This window comes from Fundulus heteroclitus, chromosome 1, assembly GCF_011125445.2.
Source record: "Fundulus heteroclitus isolate FHET01 chromosome 1, MU-UCD_Fhet_4.1, whole genome shotgun sequence".
NCBI classification, from domain to species: domain Eukaryota; kingdom Metazoa; phylum Chordata; class Actinopteri; order Cyprinodontiformes; family Fundulidae; genus Fundulus; species Fundulus heteroclitus.
The window spans coordinates 33,587,677-33,612,774 of record NC_046361.1 but is presented as its reverse complement, the minus strand read 5'-3'; the positions used below and the strand labels follow the sequence as shown (position 1 = coordinate 33,612,774).

Below are 25,098 nucleotides of genomic sequence, written 5' to 3'. Positions count from 1 at the left end.
GTGCAACAGAGGGATCAGTGTCCTTCACAACTTTCTAACTGCCAAATGACTGCTCTTCGTTCTCGCTGACAACTATAACCATGCTCATTATGTTGGAAGAATATGATTCCTTTAAGAAATTGACTAATAAAGTTTTGTACAAATTGGGATGAGTCAATAGCCATCCAAGCTATCCTGATATGCACGCCTACGTGCTTCTGTAGGAACCTCTCAGAGTGCTTTTGAATCTTCTATGATAGTTTGTATATGTGCGTAAGACACTAAAGCAATTTTCTTAGAAACAACTTTGAAGATGTTCTCCTGTTGATTTTATAGCACTTTGTTGATTTGCGCCTCACTCACCAAACACACAGACGCATATACATGCCGTAGGTGGTAAAAGACCCATTGAAAAGATCCGTTGGAGATAGACTGTGAGGCCCGTGAGTCATGCAGAGAGCTCACAGACGTGTTTATTTCTAATGAGAGTGAGGCTGACAAGGAGCAGGTGAGGTGAACTGTGGACCACACCGAGAGTGACGCCTCTATCAGCACGAAGCCCCGCTATAAATAGAGCAGGAGCTAAACACTTCTCGGTGACACCTGGATTTCTGTGCACTCAGATGAATGTCCACCATCATCTGAGATGTTCGTGTTTTTTGAGATACTCAGTACTTTTTATAGCTAGATCATGTTTCCACAATGTTTTCCTTGATTCTTCTCCCTCTCTCATTGTCAAGAACCCGTTTTCTTTTCTTTTTTTTCATGTTCATTCACCTACTTGGCTTTAAATCAAAACTGGTGGTCTGAGAGACCGATAAGCTAAAGTATCAGGTTCGTTGGCACGACCGCAAACACCGACTTCTGCCCTTTTAATCTTGTAAATGAATCTCTGGATGTACAGTGTAAAAAGGGAGATGCAGATGTTTTTATTAATTTCTTCTAAAGATACTTTCATGGTGAGGCAAATAAAAAACAAACACCAAAGACATTCAACCATAAATCTTCAGGATTCATATAAAACGCACTGATGTTCAACGAAGCATCAGATATTGTTTCATTTGAAGATGAAAAAAAAATAAAGGTTTAAAATCACCCTCTTTTGCCAACTCACATTAATTATTTTTGAATTTGCCTTGTAATCCTGGCTGGAAATCCTACCCAGAACGAATGGCATGTCAGCTTTACGCAACTACTTGTAAAGGCATTACAGGGTGTTAAGTCCCGCATGGATTTGAATTGGTCTCAGCAGTGCAGGATAAGAAGCAGTGGGGATTAGACCTTCCCCAGAGGATATACAGGAGGAGGGACGGCCAAGGGACTTAAGATATAAAATATATATTGTTTGATCGTCTGACAGCTCTGTGAAAGCTCAGTGGTAAAGTCAATTCTTATTTGCAACACCGGTAAAAATGTTTAGGAGAACTTAAAATAAATTATTCCTCTGTAGTAGTAGCATAATCTTACACTGAAACAATTAATTTGAGCTCCTTCGGTCAATGAGGAAAAATATGCCAAGATAGTTTTGGACCTCTGCTTTCAGTATTTTGTACACCCCGGTTTTGTCATTAGACTCAGTTATTTTGGAAAAGGGATGCATCTAAAAGCTGCAGGATTGGAGCTCTCGAGGACTGGACTGGAAATGTATTTTTGTATCTTTTCTGTCACACCTTTACTAGAGACGTACAAACTGTTTTAAGGTTTTGCAATGATCATGTTGTCATTTTTTGAGACAAAGGACCAAAGTGGTACCCAGACAACGGCAGGCACATTCTTAAATAATAATATTAAATGAAGCCAACTCACTGAAAACACAAGGGGAACCAATAGAGGATACAAAACAAGGAGCACAGAAACAGTAGGAACAAAAACCGGGAACTTAAATACAATGGGAAAATCAAAGGAAAACGCTCAACACAGGTGAGTCAGATCATCTAATTAACTCAAACATTCAAGGATCCTGACACGTGTTCTCTCACAACTGCCAGGACATGTTAATCTGTTAATAAGGTTGGTTTCTCAGAACTGGAGACCTCACTTTTCAAGATTGTTGTTCCTGACCACAATCAGGAACCACACTGATAATATAACACTAATAATATATACTGTATTATAACACTGATAATAGTGTTATAATAATAACACCTTTGAACACCTTTGAAACAGGCAAAGGTGTGCAGGTCTCTTGATGGAATAGTTAAGTGAGCAAATGTTCAATTCAATTAAATTCTATTTTATTTATATAGCACCAATTCATGAGACATGTCATCTCAAGGCACTTTACAAAGTCAAATTCAATCATATTATACAGATTGGGTCAGATTATACAGATTGGTCAAACATTTCCTATATAAGGAACCCAGTTGATTGCATCAAAGTCCTGACAAGCAGCATTCACTCCTGGAGAAGCGTAGGGCTACAGGGAAAGTCATCTGCATTGTACATGGCTTTGCAGCAATCCCTCATACTGAGCAAGCATGAAGCGACAGTGGGAAGAAAAACTCCCCATTAACGGGAAGGAAAACCTCCAGCAGAACCGGGCTCAGTATGAACGGTCATCTGCCTCGACCGACTGGGGGTTAGAGAAGACAGAGCAGAGACACAACAAGAGAGACAAAAAAGCACAGAAGCACACATTGATCTAGTAATCTGTTCTACATTATATGGTAATAGCGGGTGAGCCGTCTTCTCTGGATGATGTCACAGTTAACAGAACGCCAGACCAGGTGTACCTACTATGAAGAAAAAGAGAGAGAGAGAGAGAGAGCAAAAAGTTAAAAGATGAAATGACAACAGTCATTTCAATGCAATGCAATGCAAAACTTGGGGACAGTAGACTGGAGAGCAGTAGAAATCAGTAGAGTGAGAAAAAATGTTGAATCTGTTGGTAACTTTCTTAGAAAATCTAAATATCTGGCATGAAAAGGATCTCATTGTGGATGTGGCACACTGTTATCTCCTCCAGACACACAGCAGATTGAGACAATGACTACAACGACGATGACGACGGTGGTGATGGCAATGACGAAGACAGAAAGAAAGAGGAATGAGGAGATGCAGTAGTTATTTTGATATACAACTGTGTGTCAGCATAGCACTGCGATGAGATTCCATGACCTATAACATGGCCGAGAGTGAGGGGGTAGAAGATAAAGAGGATAGGGCCCCTGACTCCTGAGGGACTTTATGTGAACGTGATCTTGAGTGTCCTAGGGAGATGCATTCAGTATTCTGAGTCCGATGGCATGGTGAAGGTGATGAAGGAGGATATGGTGGTCAACTGTATCAAATACAGCAGACAAGTTGAAGAGGATAAGAAGAGAGGCAGCAGCCACTGCCATGTGGATGTCATTTATGACTCAGCAGAGCGGTTTCAGTGCTGTTGGCAGAGCAGTAACTAGAATTTTTTTCTCACAGATTGTCTTGTTCGAGATAGTTGTGAAGGTGAGCAGCAACTACCTCCTCCAATACTCTACATAAGAATGAGAGATTTGAGATGGGTCTGTACTTGTTTTGAGCAGTGGTATGATTAAGGCCGATTTTAAGGCGGAAGAGACATGACCAGTGTGGAGGAAGTGGTTTACAACCAAAGTGCTGAGAGGGCCCAGGGCAGATATGTGTGTTTTCACCCGAGCAGTTGGGAGAGGCTTCAGGAAACAGGTGGAGGTGGATTCTGAGCAAACTGCTACTTCTGATGGCTTATGTAGTATGTGGAAATATGGCATGAATGATCATGAATCATCCAAGAAAGTTAAGAGAAAAAGCATCTCCTTCAAGCCAAAGATAAGCCACCAGCAGTGGCTACAAAATAGCTAGAAAAATGAAATCACTTTTCAGAAAACAGACTTTTCTAACTGTTTATAGCTTAAAGAAGCTGTACAGATGGAACGTCTGGAGGTAAATATGCAGCAGAACACTGTATGTTTTGATATAGATGTATCCTTCAAATCAGCTTGCTCAGCCACTGTAGGTAGAAATAATGTATTTTTCCACAATATGGCACAGGCAGGGTAACATAGAATCCTGTTAGCTGCCATTGTCCAGCATTGCAGGAAGATGCAGTATTGCTCTTCAACGATTTTAGCTTGGTTTGTCACACTCCACATTTAAAACATCCCCTCACCATCAAATAAACCAGGAAATTGGAGGGCTGGTTTCTACAGTGAGTGGAGACACAAAGCTTGCCCAGCGAATCATTATTACTGTTGATTGTTCTATGCTTAAGCAGCACTTGGCATTGTTTCCTGCACTGATTAAAGCATCCTTTAAATGGGTATTACAACACAAATGTGTGCACATACAAATGAAAGTGGTTTGAGCAAGTCAGAGCAATTTGGGTGGAAGTGACAATAGGCCATTTAACTGCACTCCTGTGTCTGTGTTGTACTGTTGAGGTAATGTTGAATTTGAGATGCCTGATAGGACCAATTTCATTCAAGAATCTTTTCTTCTGTTTTTACTCTGTCGAGCATGGACTCAAACATAGGTATTTTGACATAATGCTTTGAGTTTTTGTTGAATATTAAAACAAATCTCCATAACACATTTCACTGGACAGTTTGAACTGAATATGATTCTTTATCTGTTCATCACCTTCATTTTAGTTTTCAATATATACCAATTTCTACATATTGCATTTTTTCTACATGTCTTCAAACCAGACATTGGACTTTGTTTCCATCCTTGTCAGAAATAAAGTCTTGTATTTTGCAGCCTGGATAAAAATAATTTCTGGCTTTCTGGTCTAACCCAAAGAGGGAAATTAAATTTGTTTTAATTTTTGTTTAAAAAAAAAAGATCAGAAATAAGTGAAAAATAAATAAATAAACCAAATACATTTAAAACAAAAGAGAAAGATTGAAGATTTTGGTTCAATGCAATTTTAACCAGCAAAGTTTATTTATATATAACAACAGTACAAAGTGAATCCTTGGCTTGCAAAATAGGTGTGCTTCATATTTACAATAGGTACACAATAATATATTATAATAAAATCAAAGCAAATAAAAAAACCAAGAGAACAACCTTTTTAAATACTTTAAGTTCTTACAATTTTCACAACACTTTTATAAAACAAGAAGAACAGACAGCCATTATTATTATCTTTGTCGTCGTCATCGTCAATACCAGTAATTGCTATTTTACAGTACTCCAGTGTCTAAAAAGTTTTTATATTTTTTTTTACTATGTGTTTAAAATGGAAGGATTCTCGTTTTATATTGAGAGTAATACATTGGTCGGGACTTGAGTTTGTCTGTCTGATGCCATTAAGCGAGCGAACAAGCTGAAAAGGTAGCGAAATGCTCTGATTTGTGAAAGGAATAACACATTTCACTGGAAGCAGAAAGTTTCACAAAGCATTTTCAGTTCTGTATTCAGCTTCATCCGAAATGAGGTTTCTGAGCATCTCTACACATCTCTCACAACTGGCAGTCAAACGTAATTCTGCACTGCAGAACGGGTAAAAGAAACGTTCCTCTCTTTTACAAAATTAAATTAAAATGAGCGTACAACATGGTAACACAAACTAGCAATCACTTCATAACAAAAAAAAAAACAACAACCCAAAAACAAATCTCTTTTCACAATAAAAAGGTGCTGACAATTTTAAGACATTTACAAATGGAAGAATTGCTGTCAGGCTAAATCATAGCGCAGATCGATATGCCGATAAAAACACAAGGCAGAACTAAAGCACGAGTTAAAATGCATGCATAAATATCAGATGAGGAACATCCGGATTATGAAGTGATTTAAGAGAGAGAAATCAAAGCCATTCTCAAAACCAGTTGGAGCCTAACTTTGTTCGTCACGCTCCTGTCACACAGGCGAGCTCACAGAACAGCTGGAAGGATTCTGTCAAACAAAGTTCATTCCTTAGAAAAAGGAAATAAAAAGGCATTAAGGTCCCAAAACAGAAAGCATTACTCCAGATAAGCAATGTGAGGTATGAGGAGGATACAATTCTAGTCGCTGAAACTGGGAAGACACCTTCATCAAAAGGAAGAAGCTTCATGTTGTCCGTATCTACACTGTCTTGTACCTAAAGTCGGTGATCAGAACGTCGAGGAGTATGGGAAAAACTGTGGCATACCGTGTTCGCAGATAAATGCGAAAACTAAATGTCATAAAATGGTGCCCTTACCTTTTAATTTTGACGTGTCAAATATTTTGATCAACAGATTCCGTTTCAAATGTTTCAAAGAAATTAGAAGAAAATTGTTTGATATTTAAATCATTGGAAGTCAATTTTCAGATTGCAAGCTCCTTAATTTCCTCAAATTAGGCTGGTAAGGCTCTCCACCCCCCATTCCTTCCAGTAAAAGGTCAATTATCCCGCAGAGAGGGACCGTACCTGTGGGAATATGGAAAACATGTTCTTCAGCTTTTAGGTCAAAAGTAAGCTGAGAAACACAAATCCTAAATGTCGTGTTATACTTGTTTCTTTTTTTCGAGGACATCATTAGATCTGATGTCTGCTTGATACGGGTCCAAAATATGAGATGAGGACGGTATTGTCTTTTCCCGTTTTATGTTACAACCACATTCTTTATTTTATTTGGACGTTACGTGATAGAACACCACAAAGCAGAACAGCGCTGCTGAAATGGAAGTGATAGCTTTCTAGGAAGTGTAGCATGCTTTTGTATTCAGCCCCCCTTTTACTCTGATACCGCTAAGAAAAAGGCTCATGGTAACTATGGCGGACCAGAAGAGCTCCACAACCCAGGTGGTCAAATCTATGAACAAGACCACTATTAATATATATTACAAGTCATGAACTTTCTTGACGGAATAGTAGCAAAATATAGCCATTAGAAATCCCGTCTACAGGGACAGAAGTCACACAGAGGGCACAGGAAACACGTGAAATAAGGTCTTTTGGTCAGGTGAGTCAAAAACGGATAATTTCTGCCCATATAAAGGCTATGATTGGACAAGAATAAACACCGTCCTTCACACTGAACACACCATTCCTGTTATCTTGCTGCAGACAGAGTTGAAATGGACACAGCTGAAGGAAGGATAGATGGAAACCGAGATGCCACACTACGTCCAAGCTGACTGAGTCATTCTGCAAAGATGAATGATCAAATATTGTAGCCTGTAGCCGTGGCAGGCTGGTAGAGACAGACCACAAAACCCTTGCAGCTGCAAATGATGATTCTACAAACTGTTGACAGAGGGTGGGTGAAAACAAATATACGCCCCACTTTTCAGATTTGTATTAGGGCGGGAAAAGTCAGTATGCTCTACCTTGTTGCCGTATCAGTTAACGTCCCAATAAAATACATTTTCAAATTGAAATTTGTCACTGGAATGTAGCAAAATGCGGGAAATGCTCTGGGATCGTCAATACGTTTGCAGGGAACTGTCCACTTTTTGTTTGCGCGGGCTCTTTGCTTCAATCAGCAGGTGTGTTTTTCAGACGAGGCAACATACTACAACTCCTGCCCCCACTGGCTGGGCTCAGCTAAAGCCTCTCGGTCCTCACGTCATCGGACATTTCTCCTCGCCTCTTAGTTTGACGTTTTCTCCTGATCAGAGTGCATACAACCAACTCAGATCAAAGAACGGCTTCAAAGCCAGAGTGGGAAACCAGAGCTAAAGGGGCTCTCTCTCTCTCTCTCTCTCTCTCTCTCTCATTCTACCCCTCCATCGCTTTCTCATTTCTCGGCGCTTCTCTTCAAACGGCTCGGATGAGCCGAGTGCTGGGAGAGGTGCTGCCTGCCTCAGCCAGGCCGTGGCCTGTTCGCCTCTCCTTTTTAGATCGCCTCGCAGTTCTCATCTGAGTGGCGGTGCCAGGATTCGCTGAAAGGATGCGCCCTGGCCGAGGACCGGTAAGATCAAGGAACACTAAGCAGGTGGGTATCTAAGGCCACAAAGAAAAGAAGCACCTTTCACCTACCTGGTACATGCGCTCTACAAACAAAACTGTACATGCCTATTTTCAAGTACTCGATGTAAACAACAAGCGAACATGTCTTGGAAGAAAATAAATCAGCTTTCAAAGGATCAAATCTACAGGTTTTAACCCGGTTTCAGTCAGGGGATGCGTTTGAACAGCACGGATCACTTTCTATGGGGTTAGGGGTTGACTTTAGTTTTTCCTCGGTCAGTTTTACTCACTGCTTACACTTTGTACCGCTCAAAACTCGCCAGTCCAGCTTTCTGAGCTTTGAAGTAAACCCAAAATATGTCCTATGTAAAGCATAAACCGATTTTGACACATTAGTGAGGAAACTGAAACAGTTGGATCTTTTGGCACTTTGTCCAACTGAACCTCGCCGTTAGTTGGACGGTATCTTCTGCGGACTACAGTAGCATCTCTACAGACTCATTGGCACTTGATAAAACCCAAACACTTGGAAATGTTGACGCGTTTGATGCGTGACATTGGGGATGCAAAGTTGACCAGGCTCCCTAAAGGACACATTTTCGGGGGAATGTAGTGAAAATCTGTGCACATAGAAACCAACTGCTTCAGTCGACTCCTTCTGGCTGCTGCTCAGGCCGCAGACCAATTCTCAAGCAAATCGGAATTAGCGACATAATTTTTTTTGGCTGTTTCACAGCAAAATCTCCTACAGGTATCAGTGTATCTCAATTAAACTGGTCCAATAGTTGTTGCAAACCTTAAAAAGACTTAGAACATAAAAAAAAAAAAATACATTCACATACACTGATTGACACACGGACCGCTCCAAACACAGATGAAAGCCTTCCATACCAGAGATGGACGCTCAGGTTTGTGTTTCACGCATGCTTGCGAAACTGTAGCTTTCGTAATTGAAATCTACTCCCTTTTCGAAGACGAGCAGAAGTTATTTTGATTTCCTCAACATCTCTGATCACGTATAGAGCAGCATTTGTTCATGTACATGTTCGGTGAAGCATCAGTCCGAAACAAAAAAATAAAACGTGAGATAAGACATATACCTTTACATGATGGAGTTGGGGATAATCGGTGGATATTTTCTTTAAATGCAGCTGATGATATTCACATTTACAGAGTACAAAAATAAAATCTGAGTAATCTGAACGCACACTGTCCAACATCGGATCGGCCTTTCGCCTCCGTTTTCTTCTCTCTCCGTTTCTCACTCAGATGGGGGGTTGCGAGGCTAAATCTGTTTCTCCATTTGCTTTCACAGTCTTACACGAGTCTTCCTCAATATAACACACACGCTCATGCACACCCACACATGTGAACACCCACACGACATGCAATTTCCTGCCAAATCTAGAGAGGGTCCTTTGAGGGGAAAAAAAAAACAAAAAACGAAACCAACTCAACGTCCCTTATGTATAAGATTATTATTTCCGGCTGGAGAGCCTCTGAGTCTTGTGGGCACCGTCATGGCGGCAGGGGGGAAAGAATCAAAAACTAAAACAGTTGTGTTCGTCCGGCTGTGGATGACAGAGGTCCCCAGGTCCAGATCGTGGTTGAAATTTCCCCACGAAGAGAGGTAAGTGAAGACCCTTTAGGCAGGTCCGTCGTTCCTTTCTCGCCCCGTCTTTGTTTTGGCAGCGTTCACCTTCAGCTCTCCAACGACATGGCAGAGATGAGCTGTTCCACCTTGTAGGACAACCTCTGTTTCCTCGCCTGCTCCTCCTGCTCCAGGGCGGAAACGATCTGCAGAGAGCAGAGAAAATAGCCTCATAATGTCAAGTGCTTTAGAAAACATCCATACACCTTGATTTCTTTTCTTTTTTTTTTTACTATTTGCCACATTACAACCATAAACATTACAACCATTTAATTTATTTAATAAACCAAAAGAAAGAAGCGTATAACCATGAACTGGGAGGAAAATTATGTTTGTTTTTTTTTGCTTTTTTACAAAAATTAAATCTTAAAAATTTGGCTTGTATTTGCATTAAACTCCCAAATCAGCACTTTGTAGAACCATCAATAGCAGTTTTACGCCTTTTCAAACTTTGCACCTATAAACAAAAAGCCATCGCCTATTCGTCATTACAGAATAGAACAAGCTCATTTAAATAGTTGTAGAGCATCTACTAACAACAAGTTTTAAAAAAAAAGTCAAATCACAGATTCTGACTTGGATTAAGGTCTGGGTGCTTTAGTATTTAGAGTATTTAGTTTGCTTTTGTATAAGTATGATTTAATGCAACACTTTATAGATTTGTATCTGTAAAAAAATATACAATCCAAATATAATGGAATTTTGTGGTTGTAAGTAACAAAAATAAAATTAGACTATAAATACTTTTGCAAGGCACTGTATGTGTCACAGCAGAGTAAAGCTTGTATTTATGAGCCCCCACATGGACATCACATGAAAGAACATGTCTTTAAAAGGGGGAAAAAAAACAACAACCCAGAAATATCATTCAGTGTTTTATCTTCTGAGCCCCGTCTTTTAAATTTGGCATTTGTCAAGCTGGGTTCAAAAGGCCGTCAGACGGGCTCTCCTCTCAACTCTCTAATCTCGTGTCAACTTGTCAGGATGCATCTCTGTCAGTGGTGACACCAATGTACGCAGCAAGGCCTCTTCGTATGAACAAAAAAAAAGAAAAAAAAGAAAGCCTAACGCTTTTATTTCCTTTGATATGCAGCCCTGTATTCAAATGCCACAACCCACTCCAACACATGGTCTCTGAATTGCAGCAGAGTATCTGTTCGCGCCTGTCGACTACCAGGATGCTGTGCTTTGCTTAATAATTGATATTTTCTACAAAATAATTCACTGGGCCTTCTAGGTGAGCAACTCATAAAATATGAATGTGGATGGAAGTGTCAACTGCAACAATTCATTCATGTTGAGTTTATTTTTTTTATATTTTTGAAAGAAAATGGATGTAACGCTGTCCAGGATGCACCCGGCCTCTTGCCCAATGCCCACTGGTAATTGGCACCAGCCACAGAAAAGCATTTATAGACAATGGATGTATATAACATTACTTCCAAAAACTTGTAACTTGTTTACTTGCTTGATCGCACATTAATAATCTAGGAACAATCTAACCTTTATTATGAGCATATTGGTAAAGTGACTGAAAAAAGTTCATTCACCTGTGGCACCAATAACTGCACCTCCTGCTGTCAGTACTTTGAAGCAGTGTTGTAGTACTCGATTCCGAGACTCGAACTCGAGTCCGAGTCATTAGCTAAATTTAGAGACTCGTGACTTGACTTGGACTTGAGCACTGATGACTCGAACTTGGACTCGGACTCCTACATTTAGATCATTCTGACTCGGAAATTGAGAAAAAGACTCGACTTTTTTTTATATCATTAGGCTATAATTTTAAAATGTCATTAGAATATTATTTGGTGTATGATTTTAATATCTAAATGTCGTACCGCGCACGTGACGTCACCATCTCATGAGCAACGCCCCTTGCCGCTAAGGTAGGACAAATGGTGTGAGAGCGCACGTAGCAACCAGCCATTACACATGCAACAGATACAACTATATGACCGACTTTTCCGCTGTTAAACTTTCACAAGAGGATGTCCAGGCGCCCATTTTACTGGTAGAACTGTGGAACAACATACCAACGTTCAGCTCAAACGATGGCTTGAGTGTCGAGGTCTTAGAAAGCCTGGAAAACGGGCCGAGTTGATAGAAAGGTAAGTCGTTGTTTTTCTCCTGCTCAGCGTTCATGGTGTCATCGGGCGTTTTTTTTCTGTTTGTAATCACCGTCCATGAATCGGTATAAATTGTCAGGTCCGCTGAACAATTTAGTCCGGTCCGGTGGCCAAATGCATTATCATTATCCAGCGGCTGTATCTCCTCGCTGCATCGACCGGTCTGCACCAGATTTGTTGTGAGTAATGGGGGAACGCTGCCGAACGCGTTTGTGGGAATCGCCCGGTGAACGGGCGAGGAATATGCGTGACAGCATCTGCGGTGGCGGGCGGCCGGCGGTGCGCGAACCCAGCCGGCCGGAGCCGCGGCGGTGGCCAATAGGGCGGAGCGCGCTTGGCTGCGAGGGCCGATCGACGCCGCTTACGGCTTTAACATCCTTCATATGCGGCCTATCAGCGTACCTCGAGTCGCTGTTGCACGTTCCATAACAACAATGTTTAAAAACCATGGTTAGGAGACGTTTTAGACTTGGAAAAAGCAGTCGTTTTACCGAGTAAAACCAAGGGTAACTACAGCAAAAGAGTGCAGGAAAACGCATATTTGCCCTACATGTACCACGTGATATGACGTCACGTTCTAAAAATAGCTCGCTCGCGGAACGCCATTATTAGTGCAATGGAATGTTACTGCTTCATGTCATCCATCACGTCACGGCATGTTCCTACAACGAAGTTGGATCAATAGTGACTCGACTCAGACTCGACTCTGATTTTTTTTTTAATGACTTGGACTTGACTCGGACTTGAACACTGGAGACTCGAACCTGGACTCGGACTTGAGGCATAGTGACTTGACTACAACACTGCTTTGAAGAATCCACTTTTGGAAATATGAGATCACTCGGTCTCTTCTTGTGACATTTCAAGAAGCTGGAGCACTCTGTGACCATTTTTGTTTGCACAATCTGTCTGTTTTACTATTTCCCTTCAGTTCATGACTCCTATTTTCCACAGGAGCCGTGAAAGCAGTTTTTTTGTCCAGTAAAGTTGAAAATCATATATAAAGAATTTTTACACATTATAGCAAAATGTGTCAATAAGTACAGATGGTTGTGTGGTTTCTATGATTTCTGTAACCCCTGAAAATATATGTCTCAAAACTAAAAAAAGAAACAAAAAAAACAGAGCATCTATATTTCAGGCTCTTGGGCAAACTAATCATATTTGAGGTGATGTGACGGCCTCTTTTCTCTCCATGCAAACGTTCGCGCTCCATTACGTTTGAAACCTTTCCCTTGATGGCCTTCGGAGAACCTGTAAAATTTACCTGCGTGGAAAACATAGCCGCAGCGCTCTTTTTTCAGCCTCACAGTCTTCGGCTGGCTTCCCCAATCTGATGCCGAGCAAAGTATCTGTGTGCCCACCTACCATCTCCCACTCATCTGTTTAAGTGCTCTTAACGGCTCGTGGCCACGGTCATAACGTTTCCTCGTCCTCGTCGGGCCTGATTGTAATCCATTATTAATCTGCAGCCCTTCATGCAGGTGAAGCTCCCTCCTAAATCCATTTAAGAAGGCTGCTGCTTCTGCTGCTCCAGCCTGCTTAGGCTGAAGCGTTGGCTTTTGTGAAAGGGCTGAGCAAACCAATTAATGGGACTTGATGATGTTTTTTTCTCCCACACCAGACGCTGTGGGAGTAGGGGTGCGCATGCTGCGGCGTGCGCGTGTGAAAAATGAGCATATTTGTAAATGCCTCCATCAATGCGAGCATCAGACAATGGCAACTGCAGAGGCAGCAAAAAGTGAGAGTGTAAGATTCATGAAGAGCAAAGGCGAAGCTGACTGGATAATGAGCAAAAAGTGAAGGGAAGAACTGCAGGAGGAGAACGAGAGAGAGAGAGAATCAGAGATCTAGAGAGGGAGAAGAAGTTGAACATAAAGGTCAGATTGAAGCTTCCCACAGGAGGAACTGACATTAGAACCAGAATGTCTCCATAAATGCCTTCACTTTCCCTTCCTTGTCCTTTTATATGTTTCCAGTGATCCAATAGCGGTGTGTGTGTGGCGCCTGTGATGCTGCCCATGAGAACGGCACTGTGTATCACAGCTCTAACTCGGCGCTGGCGAAATGACGGCGCAGCATGCTGACGGCTTGTAGGCATCCGCTTTCTGCTCAGGTAAGAATCAGTGCGTTGTTAAGCTCAGGTCTTTACCAGACCTCTGGGCTTTTGGGTGGGTGTGGGGGGAAGCTTACTGACCTCAGTAACCTTTGCTAAGAGTGGCTTGGATACACTAAGGGCCTGACAATGCAGCACAAATTTGGAGAGCGCTTTCTTTTGGGTCAAATTATACTGACAACGGGCCTGTGATTAACAGCTTATTTGCAGAAGCAGCAGCTCGTTAGCCGGTCGGTTCTGAGGACTGCCCTCTGGGTCAAATGTTAAACTGAACAAGAAAGGTGTGGAAAAAAAGATGAGAGACTTGTCTGACCTCAAGCAAGCAAAAGAAAAAGAAATAACTGAAAACATAAAATGGGAAGCATATGAAAACTTTTTAAAATGTTTCATAAGGCCATAACCTATTAGTTAGAAGTTACAGAATAGACAAATCAGTGAACAGGAACAAACGGTCCCATCTCCTCTTTTCTTCTTACTTAATAATGGCTACAAATAATGTTGATTACAGCTACTTTCTAGTTTAGTCTGTTGATAAAATAATTTTTCATTTTATTATTTTCTACCAACAAAATTACTTTAATCGAAACACAGTTTGATTGAAAAATGTAGATTTTTGTCACATTGTCATTTTCAATCGACAACTGTAGATGTGTCAAGTTTAGGTGATTAACCATTTTCTTGTAGCCGTTTACTGACTTATACCGGTCAACAAACAATGACCTTTGCTAGATGTTTCTTTTTCTCTTGTTTTGCCATTTTGAAGAGTGTCTGAGCGAAAGCAGCCTTTTTACACACTAAGGAAGGAGGAAATCGTGAATTAAATATGCTTGAAATGCAAAGAAAAGAAAATATTTATGGGTATTTGAAGGAGTTTCACACATTACTTAATTTAGGATTTTTAACCATTTGAACAAATACACTCAGAGGAAAGGTTTGGAACTAACAATATGCTATGTGCAATAAAAGAAACAAAAATGAACGCGTTTTACTGGTCTTTATAAGGTGTGCCAAAGTGTGTATGGTGCTGCATTTATATTGTCTGTGGGTGATTTGCCAATGGAGATAAATATAGACTGCACAGAAGTCCAATATAATCTGTCAACAACAGTGAAATATGAAAAATATAACTTGACAAAGAGCTGAAGGGAATGCAGGGAAAACGTATGACCCTAACCAAGAGGTTAGGCTGTAGTTGTGACACTATGGAGTATTTGTCTCTCTGAAGCACATGTAATGTGCTCTCCAGAAAATCCAGGTGCCAGGATAAAAACCCACTTATTAGGCAGAATTATTAATTAATAATCAATTTCTTTTCGATTGTTTTATTGTTACACATCTTCATAACATGGTGCTCATAGATGCTACCTAGCAAATAAAGGGTTTAAACACACAAAGGAAAAAACAAACAAACTGCGTCTACATTCCAGTCCGTGCATTCAGACCTACCTCCTCGCTGTACTTGCTGACATAAGAGTAGATCTCGTTGAGAGCGCTGAGCATGTTGAACTCCGTTGAGTGGAGTCTGGCCTGCTCGGCCAAATATGCGTTCATGTCCTGGTCGCTAATGGCCGGCATCCGGGTGATATCAGCGTAGTACCTGGAAATACGGGCAAGACGAAACACTTTGAGTCCCTCGTAGAGTCCGTGTGATTGCTTCACTGAGGTTTCTATTACTTTATAGTCAGATCTTTGAGCCATTACACAATTTGCGCTGACAACTGATGCCTTACAAAGTGCTTTTACAGACTAAAGGTAAGAAAAATGAGCTTTTTGAATCAATTTCATGAGATCTCAGGGTTTTTTTGTGTGTAAGAGGAGACAAAAAAAGTGAGGATGTTGAGAACAGTGGCTGCCCCTACCTTTCTACCCAGCTCTTATAATTGGGGATGTCTTTAGCGTAGAGCAGTTTATTAGAGGGGGAGTCTTTGCCCAGCCGGTGCTCTGAAGTGGAGCAGGAATCCATAAAGGTCTGAGCTACCACAGATAGGCAGGCGTCCGTGATGCTGCTCTTATGGATGTCAAACACAAACTGAGGGTTCTTGATCACGTTCACCCAGAAACGCAACGGAAGGCTACGAGATGGAGATAAAAAAAAAAAACACACGTAAGGGAGAGAGTTATGCGGCACCGAACGTTTCTCTTCCTTTACCAAAAGAGTCTCACCAGTTGCTTTTCCAGGTGTGACGGACGTCTGTGTCGTAAATGCCGTGCCTGTCCGCCTGCTCGTCCAGGAAGTCAAACATGTATTTGATGGCCAGGGGAAGCGTGCTCCCTCGATGAACCGTGCTGAACAACGTCTCAAACAGATCGTCCACAAATTTTTGTAGAGTGCCCTGTGAGAGGAAACGAAGACCAATATATTAAAACTGTACATAATGGGTGTCTTCCAGGATTGCCCAGCTTCCTTGTCCGTCCTAATCAAGCTTCCCCGTATCATGAGGCTGCCATCACCTTGTTTCAGAGTAGGGCATGCTGTATTTAGCAATGCTCCTTTTCTACCACACAGGGATTTGCACGTAAGCAAGGAAATTTAATTTAGTTTATCAATCTAATGTAACCAGTAATCCTTCCAAGTGTTTGCTCTGTCCCCTCCGTGACTGCTGGCTCACTACAAAGAGAACATTTTAATGCCTTCTTTAAACTTTAAATGTCTGCTGTGTTGCTTGGGCTCAATGATCCAGTTTGTTCACTATTGTTGTCTAACAAACTTCTGAGGCTTTCACAGAACAGATGAATTAATTTACACAGTTGGACTCTATTTATCATTTAGGTGACTTCAGAAGGCAGTTGGTTGAGCTTGATGTTATTTTGGACAGTCAGATTAAGAGGGGCGCACTTTTCAGATTTGTATTTGGGGGGGGAAAAAATGTCAACAAAATCCTCTTTTTAATTATCTATCACCTTCAGTTTGACAAATTCCAATGAAATGCATTGAAGTTTGTGGTTGAAATGACAAAATGCTCAGTGGGAATATTTCTGCAGGACATGTTGCATTTATTATGGACACTGGTGGATGTGGAAGTGCGCTGATGTACCTTTGTGGCTAGCAACCGGGTTAGATAAATCTCAGAAACCATCTTGCTGCCCCGATCTCCTTCCTTCTGGTCTCCATGTTCGTGGTTCTTCACTAAGTGCCACACCTTTACGCCGCTTTCTAGGTCCGGCGTGATCATGGGAGCGCGCGACCTGAGGCTGTCTGGACTACCCGTGTAACGGAACGAAGAGTCTGTGAAGGGCAGAAAAAAACAGAGAGATGCAGGATTATGAATGAGCCCAATTTGCTGGGAAAACTTCCACAAGGTGCAGTCAGAGGTACAGATGAACAGTAACGCCTTATTAATGTGGGACTTTGTTGGTTTATTTGAAAGGTTTTCCCTTTTTCAGTTTGAAGGGATGTTTAACATCAAACTTCAAAGATTTTTTAACACACTCACTGTACGCAAAAATTTGAATTTAACACATTTTTGCTCAGCCACAACAAGTAAAAATGAAATATAGAGGTTAAAAAATAATCAGAGATTCAATCAAATCTTTTCATTAGTAAAGCCAAAGGGTCTTGATGGTCTCAGTTTGACACAACCAAGGCCTTTTCACTTCTTGGCAGTTACAATAATTGACTCCAGCTGGTAGTTTCTCTTTGACCTACATGGAAAATGATTAGTTTGACTGCAGAACTCATTGGTTTGACCAACACTCTGTACAACAGGAGGACCCGGGTACCTAAGTGAAGGAACATTGAATATTTATGTAATATTGCAATGGACTTGTAGGATGCCACCTAACAGGGAAGGCGCCTTCTAGATCAAAAGCTCTGTGGGAGAAAAGTTTAATGGTAGCACAAGACAAATAATTAAATATTTGATAACAAATAACAAGAAGTAAGTCTGAACAAATATACATAAGGGTTTTTACCAACCATCAGGCGTGGTGGTGGTAGCACCATGCTGTGAGTTTCTCTGTCAGCGGCACTAATGCCCTATGATGCAAAATGTGTTTGGTCTTGATGCAGCTTGCTGAGGGACATTTAATCAAATATTAGTGTGGGTGTATGTTTGTATTTAAGGCGACATGTTTTATTTTTGACCTCACCACCAAACTTCCTCTCAAAATTCAGACCTTTGTGCCCAATTCCTCTTAAGAATAACTGTTGTTGTCTCTTGCATAACCAGTCTAAAAGAATGGTTCAAATAATTGATCAAAAAATCCCTAATTATTATGACATTCGCATCCATGATAAGATTATGTAAATGCTGAGGGAAAACAGGCCTTCTACAGCTTTGTTCCACATAACACAACCTAATTTTGCATGCGGGTCGAAAATAATGCTGCAGATCTACTTCCTCTGTTTACTCACTGTTTGATTTCTCTTTCTCTGTTATAAATTATGAGATAATTATCATCTTTTATCTTCCTCATCACGTATTCTTTCTACTTATTAAATCCTTGCCTCATAAGGTTTGTGCCTGGCTTCACTTAAAAGGCCTCATAATCAGCTTCCTCCCCCAACCCCCAAATGCCCTATTTGAAAAAAAAAAAAAAAAAAAAAGATCTGTCACACTCTCGTCAATGCATCAAAAGATTCCCTAATTTTTAAAGCGCCGTCCTTCACCCATACATCACTCTCGTGCTGCCTCCTTGCACCTCGCACTTTAACGCCGAATGATGCCGGTTTTAGCTTCACTAATTAGTCGGCATCTACTCCAGGCAGCAGCGTCTCTAGAGATTCAGGATCTGAGGATCCCGTTTGAGGATTTCTCTCACCTGGCTTCAAAGGCCGCGTGGAACAACAAAGCATTAGCTGCCATTTAAGCCCCCTATACCTTTCAAATAAGACCCCGCTGCACCCCTCCAGTGGCCACTGGGGATGGAGGAGTTTGAATGCATGCGTCGGGCGGATTGTGATCTTAAATTCGATCTTAATCCAGTCACTTGCTCTCACTACTCAACTATTCCCTTATGCTCTGTATCTTCGCTATTTCCACAGACCTTTATGCAAGTCGAGCTGGTGCACGTGTGGCACATAGCGCGTCAAGATGCCGAACTCGGAGAAAGACGTTAGTGCGAAGCCATCTTCTTCTCTGCCAAACCATGATTGACGGAGGTCAGGCTCATGCCAGCAAACTGATTCCTCTCTTTCCAAATCAACTTTGCCGGCAACAACAAAGAGAAATGATCTTTTAAGCAACCTTTACAATGATAACTATCATCATACCTTCCAACTTAAATGTTTAATTTATAAGAAAATAGCTGAAGGATAAGCAGTCTTTCTAAAGGTCATTTTAGATGAGGTCTGTTAATAAATGTCTCCTCACTATTTTTTTTTTTTTACACTAAATACTCTGAGAGTAGATGTATTGCTTTCCCCAAAGTTCACAGGTATGCACTCTCTGTGCTATCTGTAAATAAGCGTAATTGCTTGGAGGAATGAGGGTGTTCTTAGCTTGCTTACTGTGTTAGACATTTTAAAAGCAGACTTCAGCTCCTTTCCACCCTCCCCAGCCTTCGTAATTGGCCCTGCTCGCTTATCTTTTCTCTGTTTGTGTGAAGCATCTTTCACACAGAATAATTAGCAATCATGAGTTGCCTGGTGCTGGTGCTGCGTCAGTCTGGCAATGGACCAAAATTTGGGACTAAACAGCCCAGAGTAAATCACACATCTGACAGTCTGTGAATACGGGCAACGACTGCAGCTGATAGCGAGCGCTGACGGGTGTCGTTAGTGTTGAAGAATTTGGGAATCCAAGACCCATTGAAATAAATGCTGAACACTTCATTAAACACGATATTAAGAGGGCTTTTTTTTTTTTGCTGTGAATCATTATACAATTCTCAAAATATGCAAATATGGTTTTATGCCACAAATTCAATAAAAAAAAAAATGTTAAGAGACTTTCATTGTTTGAAGAGGAGGCTATCAATGATTATCTAGATGCAGTCATGCTAAATTAAGTCTACTTTGTGTGACAAACATACAGAGGTAAAAAAATAAGAATATTGCATCATCTTTCATCATTATTTTCAGGAAAAACCATAAAGAAGCAGCTCCTGAAGGGCAGGTGGTTCCTCCTAAGCTTTGTGGCGTTGACCTATAGGAGCAGGCTGGCCTATTTATAGGATGGACGGCCTCCTGACCTGCTGCTTTGATAGCAACAAATGACACATTACAGTCTGCAAGGTCAATGTCCAACTTAGGGTTCGGCTTATTTTTCTGCTGATTTATGTTACTCCAGTAACTTCCACTGCATAATCTAGGGTCCTATTGTTTGTTAATGCTCCACTGGGACACAATGGTGTGCTTTGATTATTAAAAATCTGCTATTCAGGAGCCTTTTTTTGTCCCCTCCCTGCTACAGAAACTTGGGAAACATCCTTGATTGCTGTAGTTCCCTGCAAATTAATTCTTGTTTCACATCTTCTCAAAGTTTGAATTTACTTTATAAAGTAAAAAAAAGAAAGAAACTATGAAATAATCTAAGATCTGTGGAAAATCAGCCCCAGTTGCAGAGTCAGAATGCGTCTACAGACATGTTTGCAGTATGCCACCTTGAATGAAACATGACTATGATGAACTACCTTTTTCAAAGGGGACAGAAATCAGCTCAAGGGATCTTGACTGGTTCCTAGAGTAGGTTTTTGGTTTGTAGTGAGCGAAATCGAAAACAGACTACAGCTCTCATTCTCACTTTCAGCTCTTTCTTTTTCCTCTCTATTCAGTCCACACCTGCAACTTTCAGCAGGTTGAACCTTAAAAAGGAACGCAAACAGTTTCGTTATCATCTTTTTGTTTTACACGGGCGATTTCAGAGTTAGTGCCATCGCTGCCGGAGAACGGCGGTTGTGTGCCTGCTCACCATATCTGCTGATGGAGGTACGGGTTATGCTCGCTGAAGAAGGGATGTTGTACGACGAGGTCTGCTTGGGAACCAAAGCCACCACGCTGCGGTCCGAAACCTGTGTGAGGGGACACACAACACTCCACATTTTAGACCGCTGAATGCATACTGCAGTTAGTTATTACCAGAGAACATTTCTCACTCCATACATTCTAAAGAGGTTTTATGCCTTACTCCAACAGAATAACAGCAGGATGCATGTACAATAATGTTTCCTGACAAATAATTCAGCATGTGAAGGCGTAGCATCAGAAGTAAACAACTACCTTAGCAAAATATATCTCAAAAGCCTTAATGTCGTACCGGTGCTCCCTGTTGTTCTGCATCACAACCCCGTGGCTTTTTTTTTTTTTTTTTTTTAATAGAAGGGCTGCAGCTGCAAGATGGTTGTACTCAACATGACTGTCATTGCCAAGCCTTTCAGAGAGATGAGGTAAGCTTTGGGATTAGTAAATGATGCAAATGGAGCGAGGGGATGAAGAAAAAAGAAACTGTCAGAAGGAGAAAAGGAGGCTGAAAGTCTCATCTCGTGTACTTACCTCCCTTACAACAAATGGTTACTGCGAGTACATCAATAACAAATAAAACGGCTCTGAGAATGACACTCGGTTTGCTTGCTTTGCCCTTTGTGGTTTACATTAACAAAGGCTTTGGCCCTCTGTGTTCAGGTCCAGTCATCCCTGATGAACTGGAGGTAAAGGAACACGCATGAAAAACAGTTTAAAAAACTAGCTTGAAGAGTTGATTTTCATGTCCTCGGTTTAATTAATGAATGCCACCACTGTTAGCGGACCAAAACATCTCCGCTCGGGAGAGGCCAAATGCAGCAAACAGAACTCGCAGCTCTTCAGCGAGAACCGAAACAACAAAGGAGCATGTTGGCTGGCATTTACAGCTTTCCCCCGAGGAGGGAAGTCTGCTTTAGACCCAGCAAAGACAAACTGATGAGCCTCCAGTAGAGAAATAAACAAAAGGCAAATAAATGCCAGGCTTCTAAAGGCATACCTCAGAGAAACAATAGAATAACTGGAAAAAAAAAAAGAATTTTACTTCATATCGTTAAGAAGGAGGACGCTCTTTTTTCATGTCGGTTTGAGAAATACTGCATTGCATATTGTCCATAGTGGATAAAGTTCATCCTTGGTCTCTTAAGCCAGCCTGTTCCATCCCTCCCTCTGTCCGAAACACACATTCGTCGTGAGCTAATCTCGCCTACGCCGATGGTTTCTGTCAAGTTTCTCCAAGAAAAAAAATCAAATACCAAGCCTCTAATGAGTGGAACAAATGTTCTTCAATCGGATGCATAACATCACGTCTACCTTTAACGCTGCATTGTCGCAGGCCATTAATTCAAATCACGTACCGAGTTATCCTGAGATCTAATTTAACAAATGATCTTTTTAATCTAAATGACAACAGTTTGTTGTAATTTAAAGCTGTAAATGATTTTGGAAATTAATGAGGCATAACTTCAGAATGCATAGAGAAACAGGACGCGGCTTAACTTGGAATTGCTGCACTTTTGTAAGGATGAAGTAAACTCCTGCTATCAAATTATCCAATACATTATCCCCTCAATACAATATGGGTGTATTGTGAAAGGTTTGTGGGCTTTTCTTCCCCTTAAATACTCACCTCTACTGTTTCTTGTCAATTTCTGCCTCTCCATCCCATAGCCTGGCCCAATTGGCTGGCGCATTGACCAGCGCTAACACACCATCAGGATACACTTCCATGAAGTTTTCACTGCTATTCCTGTGATACATTTTCTCCAGGGAGCATGAAATAGCTTCTCAGTACCCCCCCTTTCCTTTTACATCTGCTTCCATCTCCCCGTCTCTCTCTTCCCTTTATGCTTTTTATGGCTGAAAGAGAAGCCAGAGCAGAGATGGCTCCTTGTGATAGGAGTAAATGATTGAAGGCGTGCAGATTCGCCCTTCAGGGATAATCCAGTGTGGGGCTGATAGTGGGCAGGTGTGATAAGGGCTGTGGGCCCTGCCTGTGATAAGACCTTCCATTAGACAGTGATGAGTTGACCAGACAGCCCAGTGTGGTCATCTTCTACCTTTCTTCCTCCCTCCTTCATTCTCTTAGATCATGATGCCTATCATGGGATTTACCACTGCCCAGTGGCTTGGAAATAAACTCTGTATGTGTGCAACTTCTGCAAAACAGCTGAAGCCGGCCACCATAACAAAATAAGAGATCAACAACAGGATTGATTTTATTTTGGTTCTTAAGGTGGAGTTTGGATAAGGAAAACGCGTCATTTTCTTCAGACTGTCTCAGCAACAGTTGCTTTTAGGGATATGACTCAGAATGCAGCGCCAGTGTTGAATTAACCAGGCATGTCACTTCTTTTCAGTTTGCGCCCTAACAGCATGTTTGTGCTTCTGATTAAACCCTCATATTTTAACTAAAGTGAGAAGAGGACCAAGACAGCCATAGCATTAGATTAAGAGAGACAGCAACGCGCTAGTATCTGTAATAAGTTGTGCCGTTAAAAAAATAAATAAATAAAAAAATCACCCCAAATGCCCTGAGAGACGTCTCCAGAGCTGCAGGAGTCATCCGTCTGCTGTTCATGATTCTTCAGCACCAACAAGACGGCGTTCAAATCACAAGACTAGATGCCAGCTAAACAACAAGCAGGCTGACGCTGATTAGCACTTAGAGTGGATATACAAGCATACAAGGGTGAAAACCTCTAACAAGATGGAATAAGTTTGGATTTTGTTTTCTGTTTGGACTTTTTATAGAATTACATTTTTTGGGGAGTTTCTTAGGCTTCTGTCTTGCAGTAATTTCTGGAATCAATTGCTTTGTAACACCTCCCCTTGATTTGTTACCAGTTCTCCTGTTCTCCATATTCATTACCCCTGTCGGTACTTCTAATCCTATTGTTTGTCTGTTCATTAGTCAGTTCTTTGATTGGTCCAAAGTGGGTTACTCTAGTGTATTTGTCCCAAATCATTTAATTCCATGATCCACTTATACAGCACTTTTTCTCCTCATCTCTTCCACTGATTTTGATGATAAAGTTATTTTAAAGATTAAAAATAAGTAGATTTTCGCAAGGTGACGGCTATAAGTGTTCTCTTGATAAGGCAACATCGTAGGCTAACTCCTGCTGAAGAAGATAAAGCAGCAAGGCTGTTACAGTCCGCTCTGAAGACTCAGTCTGAGAAGATTCTCAACTGAATTCTCCATTGAAACCTTCACGACGGATGATGTACGGTCTTTCAGCCACTTCTTTGGTAGATGTAAAACATTCTAGATAAAGATTCTAAATCGAATGTGACATCATCAGGCATTGTTTCAAATGGAAAATGTCCCAGCAGGAAAGGTTTAAGAGCATATCTCCGACTCTGAAACCATCCTTAAAGGTATACTATGCAACCGGGGTTGATTTTCCAGCGAGGCTCCCCCCAGAGGGCGAAAGTAAAAGTGCACTGTCGTAAAGATGCTCAGCTGTTCTGGTTTCTCCGTCAAGCCAGGCGCGGTTGTTTTGAGCTTAGCAGACAGGCGAACGCAAAGAAAAGTGGAAAAAACGGCAGTACAAACAATGACTAACACAGTGAAGGTATGAACATCAAGCTTCCCGCAGTGCTATCTTGGCGCCGCCGCCTCGCCAGTTTTATTATTATATTATTATTATTATTATTATTATTATTATCATTTTTTTTTTTACGTTGGCGAGATGATACCGCCACCGCCTCGCCGCGGCCGCCGCGGTGGCATCTCGCCAACATAAAAAAAATAAAAATAAAAAAAATAAATATATATATATATAATAATAATAATAATAATAATAATAATAATAATAATAATAATAATAATAAATAAACTCGATATGCTTGCATGTTTATTTGACGTTGACACACGGTTCTTTGTTGTTGCTTTCGCGCGTGCTTATAGTGAATAGCAGGGCAAAAACACATGGAGTTCTCGCCGTAAAGCGAGACTTCTGTGTGTGCGGGCCGTGAGCTCTTGCAATTGCAAGTACGGTATTTCCCCCACAGACCCCCAGCGCGGCCGAGAAAACCTTTGTTCGACCTGAAATGACTGATATAATCATCCAAAACGGTATGGAACACATTAATTAACTGAAAAATGTTGCATAGTATGCCTTTAAGTGCATGGCTTCGTTTCAGATCTAAATCATGTGAGGCATTAATCCTGCATTAATGATACTTGGTTCACCTATAGGCACAGGCATTTTTAAGGTATATCAAGATTTTAAAATGTTTTAAAGCATTCTTAAAACCCAAAGTCCTTTTTAATGACATGCATTAATGTTCTTCCACAGTATGAAGTATAGTCTAATTGATCTCTGGCATCCATTACCAGTCAGCTGGCTGAAAGAGGGCATCTACGCTTTTAAATTATTTTTGGTCGTGAGAAACATGGACCGCTTTGGTAACAACACCCATCGCTTGTCAAGTTAACACTGAGCTCTAAATATCATTACATTTAGTGGTTGTGTAATG

General features: G+C 41.1%; 1 protein-coding gene across 2 annotated transcripts in view; it reads right to left on the bottom strand.

The window, feature by feature from the left end:
• Nucleotides 1–4,849: 4,849 nt before the first annotated feature.
• The window catches only part of plxna2 (plexin A2), a 278,376-nt gene continuing 258,127 nt past the window's right edge, over nt 4,850–25,098 (bottom strand). For both annotated transcript variants that reach the window (XM_036141455.1, XM_012875562.3), the window contains exons 27-32: nt 20,567–20,666; nt 16,751–16,941; nt 15,879–16,048; nt 15,575–15,787; nt 15,162–15,312; nt 4,850–9,616 (exon numbers count right to left, since the gene is read on the bottom strand). In XM_036141455.1, the coding sequence (XP_035997348.1) occupies nt 9,521–9,616; nt 15,162–15,312; nt 15,575–15,787; nt 15,879–16,048; nt 16,751–16,941; nt 20,567–20,666 (921 nt within the window). In that variant the 3' untranslated portion in view covers nt 4,850–9,520. The remainder of the gene's footprint in view (nt 9,617–15,161; nt 15,313–15,574; nt 15,788–15,878; nt 16,049–16,750; nt 16,942–20,566; nt 20,667–25,098) is intronic.